Source organism: Monodon monoceros, unplaced genomic scaffold (genome assembly GCF_005190385.1).
Source record: "Monodon monoceros isolate NGI ecotype Baffin Bay Population unplaced genomic scaffold, NGI_Narwhal_1 Super_Scaffold_9, whole genome shotgun sequence".
Taxonomy (NCBI): Eukaryota; Metazoa; Chordata; class Mammalia; order Artiodactyla; family Monodontidae; genus Monodon; species Monodon monoceros.
Window position 1 is genome coordinate 29,226,076 of NW_021703786.1, and position 9,116 is coordinate 29,235,191.

Genomic DNA, 9,116 nt, shown 5'->3' on the forward strand with positions numbered 1-9,116 from the left:
AAATCCACGGTCTGGAATCGCAGTCATGCTGGGATAGGTTTCAGGAAATGCCCAAAGTGAAGAAAGTTGGAATAAGCAAGAGGGAAACAATTCAACCCAGGGTCTAAGTGGTCCCTGCAACCCTAATTGTGGTGCCCAAGTGGGAAAGGAGGGGAATTTGGGAAAACAGGAGGGGTGGGGGGGGCTGAGGAGGCATGAACAGGGTCCCCCAGCCTGGCCTCCCCCCAGTCCCCGGCCCTTTCTGTTCACACCCCAAACAACTCCACAGGGACAAGGCTGACCCCTCACACATCACTCCCCACTCTGTGGACCCTCCAGTGGGCCACTGGGCAAGCATCACCCTGCTTCCTCTATCGTATGCCCAGAGGCCCAATCCTTGGGCCCAAGAAGGACAAAGGCCCTCATTCCACCTGGTCCAGATCTGGTCTTGCACAAAGCAAGGGGCCTCCGACCATCTGCTCCTGGGCCAGTGGGACCCTCTGACCAACCCCCAGCTGCTTGGCCACAACGCTGCCACGAGCCCTCGGGGTGAGAGCAAGGAGCCTGCCTAGGGCGGGCACCAGGCACTCGGCAGACTTGCCTCCCTCCCCAGACCTGCGCACCTATGGGCTCGGCCCACCTCCCGGCCAAGAAAGGAGGCTCCAGCCTGGGGGCGTTGCGGGGTGGGGGGGTAGGGCGGGTCGCTGGAGCTCAGAATCTGCTGGTGCTTTCTCCTGAGGCGGGGAGGGCCAGCCGGTGGGCGCCCTCACAGACAGTCCTGGCACAAGGCCACCTGGCCCTTGCGGAAGTCTCGGCAGGGGCAGAGCCGGCGGTACTTGCTGCTGGAGCCGGCACAGCTGAAGAGCAGAGGCTCCTTCTGCAGGAAGCACTCCTGGCCCGGCTGGGCAAAGGCCGGGTACAGATGGTTCATCTCCGACTCGGTGCTATCACAGGGCACCTGCAGCCTGGGTGGGCACCAACGGAGGTGGTCACTCAGCGTGCGGGGCGGGGGCTGCCCCAGCCTGGCACTGCCCACTCCCTCTCCCTGGCCCATCCCATTCCAGACCCAGGGAGATGTCTCTAGGAGGCGCCAGGACAAACGCTGGGCTGCAGCTCCTTCTCGCCCCTGCTGTGAGAGAGGAGAGTGGGCAGGAGGGTGGGGGGCCCAGGCTCACCCATCGGGGGAACCTGGGGCAGCTTCTGTGGCCTGGACCTAGAAGGTGCCCAGACAGGCTGGGCAGGGGCTGAGGGAGGGATGAGGAGGTCAGGGACTGAGCAGGGAGCTTCCCCTGGTGGTTTGGGGCAGAGGCCTTGCCAAGAGTGGGCAGCTGTGCTGTGGATACCTGCCCGGAAGGTCCCTTCTGGATCCTTCCTGACTCACTGGAAAGCACCGCATGCCCCCGCTGCTGGCAGGGCCGGGGGCAAGGCGGCCACGGGAACAAAGGAGCTACAGGTGAGGTCAGCTGGGCCGGGTCGGGCCGGGGCTCACTCACGTCTGGAAGGCGTCCTGGCTGTTGAGGAAGGGGAAAAAGGAGGGCTCGCAGATCAGCCCGTGGTCCAGGCAGGCGTCCGTGCAGGCCCTCCCAGCGGCAGCCAGCCAGGCCCGGAGGGAGTGCGCTGGGGGCCAGGCCCCGGGGGCCAAGCTGGCGTTGCGGGCCCACTTGAGATGAGTGGCGTTGGGGGCCAGGATGAAGGGGCTCTCCGGGGCTCGGGCCCCTGGGGGGGGCAGGGCCTGGGGCTGCACAGAAGTCCTGCCCAGAGGAAAGCAGTGTCAAGAGGGAAAATGGAATACCTCACTCCCAACTCATCCTGTGGGTAGGGGTTGCAGGGGGAGGGTCTTCCCTACTCCCCACTCACTCACTAAACTTCTAAACAACTGTGTAATAAAAATGAAAAATGAGTCTTTGCATTTCTGTGCTGTGATATGGGGGTTGAGACTCGAGCTGGGGGCCCAGGGCAGGGGTGCCCCAGGCCCGGTCTCTGAGCAGTACTGCTCGGCCCTGCCCATCTCCAACCCCCGCGCGGAAGGAAACAGATTGGAGAAGGACCTGGAGGTTAAAGCACGCTGCACCCTGGGCAGAGGTGGGGCCTCAGACACTGGAGCCAGCTCGGCCCCTGGAGACAGAGAGTGGGGGACCCACCTACCTGGTGCTGGATGTAGGCATGGACCCGCTCCAGCATCCCCTCACACGTGTACTCGTAGGGCAGGTAGGGGTCCACCTGTGTGAGAGACAGGCAGACACATGGGGCAGGAGAAGCCCTGGGCCTCCCCAGACCTGGCTGCTCGGCCCTGGGAGCAGCCAGATCTGGGGGCTCTCACGGCCTGCACCCAGGGAGCCGACCACCCTATCCACGCAGATGCCCCGCTCCCCGGTGCACCCTTCAGTGGCCCTCGGGGGCCTCACGACAGCTCATCCCTCCCTGACCCTCTCCCACTTCCACTGAGCTTCTCCTCTTTCCCTAAAGCTCAGCATTCCATCCCCTCCTCGGCTGTGATGCCTGCTCTTCCCCAGCCAACCACGGATGCACCCTCCCCTCTTAGACGTCACCTCCTCCAGGAAGCAGACCCAGAGCTCCACCCCACCTCCTGTTAAAGGACCACTTTCCTTTGCACACACCCCAGACTTTCCCAGTAGAGAATTAGTGCCTGTGTCATCATTTCTGATTTTTTTTTTTTTTTTTTTGCGGTACGCGGGCCTCTCACTGTTGTGGCCTCTCCCGTTGTGGAGCACAGGCTCCGGCCATGGCTCATGGGCCCAGCCGCTCCGTGGCATGTGGGATCTTCCCGGACCGGGGCATGAACCCGTGTCCCCTGCATCGGCAGGTGGACTGTCAACCACTGCGCCACCAGGGAAGCCCATCATTTCTGATTTATCCCTTGTCTCCCTCAGGTCATAAGCCCCATGGGCTGTGGGACCACAACTTGTTCACCATTAAACCCCTGGTGCCTGGCACAATGCCTGGTACACAGGAGTCACTGAGGAACTAGTCATGGAATGAAAAAGCATCCCCAGCTCTGCCTGTGTTCTGCCCAAGATGTGGAAGTTTCACGCAAAGCAACACAGGGAATCTCCCAGCCTGATGGAATGAGATGACATTTGTAAAGCTTCCTGCCCAGACCAGGCACCCGGGAGCTACATGAACTAGGTGCCCCCAAAGGGAGGCCACATACCGTCAGTCTAAATATCAGAGTTATGGAACAGCGCACACTGGGGCCGACAGGACCAGATGGATTTGGTAGCTGGGGCGCAAGGAGCAAGGGGAACGGAAGAGGTGATGAGGCCGCTGCCTCCCCAGCGCGAGTACCCCCACCTCCTCTCCAGTCTTCTTACCTGGCCACCCCCTCCCTGTTTACAGCAACCCTCGGTGGCCCAGCACACACAGCCTCCTTGGAGGAAACTGTCGGCCAGGTGGGCGGGAGGCGAGATCGCGGTGACCTGGGAGATGTTCCATCTCAGACTCAGAGGAAGGTCTGTTTTGGCCTTTGGCCCCACCCCCCACTCCCCACCATGTGTGTTGGCACCATACCCAGCCCAGCCGCCTCCTGATAATGCCGTTTCCCTGCCAGCAGCTCCAGAAGCCAGGCAGTTTCAGCCCAGGTAGTGAAGTGTTGCTGGTCTGCCCAGGTCCTTTCTCCGCATCAGAGATGGGTGTGTCAGAACCCAATCAGGCTGCGCTGGGTCCTGCCTCCTGTAGACCCCACCTCGAAGGGCTGGAGGCCCATCCTGGGCCCTCTGGCCGAGGGGACATCCCCGACTTCAAGCTGAGGAGGGCCTCAGGGAAGCAGCTGCTACCACCAGGACTGATTCTTGGGACCAGGCCCCACCCATCTGACCGTGCCGCGGTTCTGACTTCACCTGCCCTGTGAGTCGGTGTCCTTAATCCTGGGGCAGATCCGGGATCCCAGAGAATCCCCAGGTCCACATCCAGCCACCACTTCACAGCCCATCAACCAGCACAGCCTTTCCAGCCCTGAGCTCCACACAGCCAATCCCAACCCCAGCTGATGGCCACCGAGGCCCCGGCCACCAGCTGCTGCCCCAGGGGACCCCCAGTCGCCTCGGGTCCAAGACTTCAAGTCCTGGTTATAAATAAACCCACCAGAGAAGAGATTTCCCCTCCAACTATCACCCTGCCTGCTCCTGGCAGCAGCCACCGAGTCATCCCCGGGGGTGGTTTGAAGCCCATCACATGGTGATTCTAAGCCCCCCTCCACCCGTGAGAGGGAGGGGGCCATTCGCAGCAGCCACGCCCCGCCTGCCGTGAATCTCCCACCGGAGGAGCCAGCCTGCCTGGAAATTACCCCCATTAGGTCTAATTACAGGTGTGCATGGTGATCCGTCTGGACAGAAAGGCAGGTGCTGGTCCTGCCGGGATTGCTGGCCTGTGATGATGAGGGGGGAAGAGGGCGGGAACAAACCAGCAAGATTTCAATAAAAAAATTTTAAAAACCTGCAAACTCCAAGGCTGCACCGGTCCTTTTAAATCAGAAGCTGGGGATAGGCCCGGGAATCTGCATTTTAAACACCTCTCAGGCAATTCTTGGGTAAAGGGTTAACTGCCCAAGAGTCAGGCTGGGGGTGGGATGGCTAAAGGCAGGGGGGGCACGGGCTGGTTTGAGGTCCAGCTGCAAGTCAGCCTGACGAATTTGCAGTACCTTGGTTCCTGGACCCTTTTGTTATTGATTTTTTTTTTTTTTTTTTTTTGCGGTAAGCGGGCCTCTCACTGTCGTGGCCCCTCCCACTGCGGAGCACAGGCTCCGGACGCGCAGGCTCAGCGGCCATGGCTCACGGGCGCAGACGCTCCGCGGCACGTGGGATCCTCCTGGACCGGGGCACGAACCCTCATGCCCTGCACTGGCAGCCGGACTCCCAACCACTGCGCCACCAGGGAAGCCCTGATTTTTAATTAACTAACAATTAAACAGATGTTCATGTTTTAAAAAATCAAGAGAAAACAAGGCAAAGCAAGTTCTCCTCTGACCCCAGATGCCCAGCCCCTTCCCCAGGGCAGGCACTGTTATCAATTTCTTGTGTGTCCAGCCAGAAATAACGCGTGAATAGATGAGCATGCTCACACGCACAGACGCCCCCCAACATAGACCCCTGTTTAGGTCTGCGGCTGGGAACATGGCTCTCCACAGGGCTGGGATCTCGCTCACACAGTCACAAGGGACCTTGAAGGTGCAGCCAGACCTGAGGCCTGGGGGTGGGCAAAAGCCTTCCTGGTCCCCTTCCCACCCCACCCCTGCTCCCCTGGGGTGGAAGTCCCAGAGGGTTGCTTTTGCAAGGGGTGCAGAGAGGGAGCAGGGACAGGGTGCAGGATGGGGGTCCCCTGCAGGGCAGCTTCCCACAGCGCCCTCCCCCACCGTCTGTCGGGGGGTGGGCGGCTTTCTCTAGCTTGCTCAGCCCAGTGTTGAGAGCTGACACCTGCCCCCCCGGTTCAGCCTCAGCCAGCGGTGGATGCAGTTGTGGGAAAAACACCCCGGTTTCCTCATTTCTCAGGACAAGCCGGGATGCGAGTACCCCACCTCTCGGAGGTCCCCGCCGGCACTGAGCACCAGGTGCTTGAAGGCAGGGGTAACCTTCTTGATGACACACCCTGACTCACTGGCACTCCAGGACCTTCCTTCCTGGGATCACCCCCCAGACAAACTACTTGTGCTCAAACCCCTGCCTGGGGTCAGCTCCGGGAAGAACCCAGCCTCAGGCCGGGACCTGGAGGAACTCCCAGCAGAGGAGGATTTGTTTAAGCAGATGCTCAAGAGGGGGCGGAGGGCTCTCCCTGCACCACCGGTGGAGGTCCAGGGCTTCAGCCACTGCGCGGGTCAACCTGCCCACATCTGCCACAACCAGAGATGCACCTAGGCTGTGACACAGCAGTTTCCTGGGTACTTTCACTAGAGAAACACTCACACACAGACAGGAGGGAAAGACGAGAGTGGGGTGGGTAGAAGAAGGGGGTGGGCAGGGTGGGCATGGATTTTCTGGGGTCATTTGCTGAGGGGGTGGGCTAACACCGAGAGTGCCGAATGGGAGGGACTGATCCACGGGATGCAGGAGGGTGTTAAAAAGAAAAAACAATGCAGGGACTTCCCTGGTGGCACAGTGGTTAAGACTCTGAGCTCCCAGCGCAGGGGGCCCGGGCTCAGTCCCTGGTCAGGGAACTAGGTCCCACATGCCGCAACTAAGAGTTCGCATGCCACAACTAAGGAGTCGGCGAGCCACAACTAAGGACCCCGCCTGCCACAACTAAGACCTGGTGCAACCAAATAAATAAATAAGTAAAATTTTTTTAAAAAGGGCTTCCCTGGTGGCGCAGTGGTTGAGAGTCCACCTGCCAATGCGGGGGACACGGGTCCGTGCCCCGGTCCGGGAAGATCCCACATGCCATGGAACGGCTGGGCCTGTGAGCCATGGCCGCTGAGCCTGCGTGTCCGGAGCCTGTGCTCCGCAACGGGAGAGGCCACAGCCCGCGTACCGCAAAGAAAAAAGAAAAAAAAAAAACCTGGCAGTCCAGTGGTTAGGACTTGGCACTTTCACTGCCAGGGCCTGGATTCAATCCCTGATCAGGAAACTAAGATCCTGCAAGTTGCATGGCACGGCCAAAAGAAAATTTAAAAAAATACGCAACCCTGCCTCACGGTCAGGACAACCAAGCAGAGCTCTGGACCCAAAGTTAAGCCCTTAAGACCGTATGGGGCATCAATGCGCGGTGGCCTCTGCCCCAAGCCCGGCAGTGTCCCCAGCTTCCCAGACTGTGTGTCCTCCCGGGCAGGGCTCTCCCTTGTGGTGGCCCCTGCCCCAGCAGCCTAATGCTCTCTGATTCTGCCACAAGTCCGCCCAGAGCAGCACAACCACCCCCAGCCCCCCGCCAGGGAGGGCACGCTCGGTGATCTTGGTGATGGGCAGAGAAGGGGACCTGACAGGAGTGGGGTTTTTTGCTCAGCCTGGTGTCCGAGCTACAGCAAGAAATGGGTCCAGAGGGATCACGGAGAGCAGGGCTGCCCCTCCCCCATGTGCTCACACAGTCTGCCCGCTTCTCAAAATGAAGGGACCGCGAGAGCGCACACGCACAGGGAGCCATCAGAAGCCACAGAGGTGCCCACCGGGGAGAGGAGCTGCACAAGCCCCTCCTTGCCCTCCGCCCACACCCACCAACACTTACTTGCTGGAGGAAACGCAGAACGCTCTACCCACTTGCTATGCAAAGGCGGCACCACCCAGACCCGGTTTGAAATGCAGGGCTTCAGCCCCACCCAACTTGCTGACTCTAAACCTGCGCTTTAACAAGACCCCCAGGTGATCTGTGTGCACATTATAGTCTGAGACGTGCTGCTAAAAGACCACAGAGACAGCAGAGTTCAAAGAACCTTCACGCATTCATCCTGAAAACATTTACTCAGCACTTAACCTGTGCTCGGAGTGCTCACAGGACCCGGCCCCCAGAGACACGCGATAAATGATTCTGGATCCAGGGCTGCCCTGTAAGGTTGTGCAGGTTGCTCACAGCACAGAGGCAGGTTTTCCCCCCACTCTCTCAACACACACACACGCATCCAAGTTGCCAACCCAGGCCTGCAAGTCTGAATTCACCAAGAGGAGCATCTTTTTCTAATTATAGCAAAGACCCAAAGTTTAGGATATTGGTGGTCCTGACTGGATCCGAGCCTCACCTGGGTTCTCACGATGGTCTTGATGGCTGCTTCAAGCTCCTCTGAGTTGTTGTAGTCGACAGTCCACACGTGGGGCTTGCCAATGAAGCTCTCTGCGTAGGGATGCTGGGAGAACACCTAGCCAGGGCACAGAGACGGGAGGCTTCTCCCTCTGCCTGCCAAGCTGGGCTGCGTGAAGAGCAGAAGCCCCCCACCCATCTGTCCCATCTCTCCCTTCACCCCATGTCTCAGTCTCCCCCTTCCAGGAACTGCAGGGGTCCCATCTCGGACCCTCCCGATGTGGGACCAGGCCCTTCCCACTCACCTCTCTGGAGGTGGGTTTGCCCCGGAAGAACTCATGGTTGAGCGAGCTGTGGGGCGGGCTGAAGCGGGACTGCAGGAAGACACAGCCGTTGGCGATGGCCTCCAGTGGGGCAGGGCCCTCGTAGGGGAAGCCAAACCCTATGAAGAGCTGCAGAACCGAGGTGGCACGATGGTCAGGGAAGGTTGGGTATCACAGCCCAGGAGCCCCAGGAAGCTGGGAGTGAGGCTGGGGTTGGGACATTCACAGGAGGCAGCTGGGGCAGCAGAGAGCCCAGAGCAGCTGTGTGCCTCAGCCATCGTGGAATCAGGACGTCTAGTTAGGTCATATCAATGGCCTCCTCCTGCTCTAAAGGCTATGACTCTGGAGGGGAAAAGAACAAGGGTTCCCAAGCTTAGAAGGCTTCAGGCCACTCCTACAGCTGACCTCAAAGGACCTTTACTCATTCACCCAAAAAACATTCATTCAGTACCTGACTTGTACTAGGAGTGCTCAGAGGGTTGGCCCCGAAAGGTGATCAATAAGTGATTCTGAATCTGGGGTTGCCATGTAGGGTTGTTCAGGTTGCTCACTGCACAAAGATACCCTCTCTCCACCCCGACACACACACACACACACACACACACACACACACACACGAGGCCTGAAGAAATAAGTTATGGTGAGAACAGGAGAGGACCTGGCAGCTGGCTAGAGACTCTCCAGCCTTCGCTGACACTTCAGGGCCCAACAGCAGGATCACGCTCCAGGGACACAGCTCAGGGAATTCCAGGAGCAGTTCGTCAGAACTACTGGCCCGATGGAACTCCAGCCAGGCTGCACCCCGTCCCTTTGCCCCCAGCCTGCCCTTCCACCCTCTCAGTGGCTCTGAAAGCCAGGTCCAGGAGTCAGCTGGGCTGCACTGGTGTTGGGGCGGGGGGGGCAGGTGGGCAGCCCAACTCCTCTTCACCATCACTGAGCCCCTCTCAGGTCCGTTTCACTGTGGGGCCTCCCCTGCCTGATGGCCATCCCCATCTCTGCCCCCAGCTCCGACCAGCCCCTAAGAGGCCCAGACACGAGGCTCAGGGCAGCAGTGTCCTGGGCATGTCCACACGTAGAGGGGGCCACAAGTGATGGCGGCAGGCCTGGCAGGCACGTATGGGCACCTCCTGGGCGTCTGTG

At 59.9% G+C, this 9,116-nt stretch overlaps 1 protein-coding gene across 1 annotated transcript in view; it reads right to left on the bottom strand.

Annotated features, from left to right (window-relative positions):
• Positions 1-745: 745 nt before the first annotated feature.
• Positions 746-9,116, bottom strand: part of MGAT5B (alpha-1,6-mannosylglycoprotein 6-beta-N-acetylglucosaminyltransferase B) — a 66,953-nt gene continuing 58,582 nt past the window's right edge. The window contains 6 exon segments of the mRNA XM_029212316.1: positions 746-944; positions 1,473-1,693; positions 1,695-1,730; positions 2,125-2,199; positions 7,655-7,771; positions 7,959-8,105. Coding sequence (XP_029068149.1) covers positions 746-944; positions 1,473-1,693; positions 1,695-1,730; positions 2,125-2,199; positions 7,655-7,771; positions 7,959-8,105 — 795 coding nt within the window.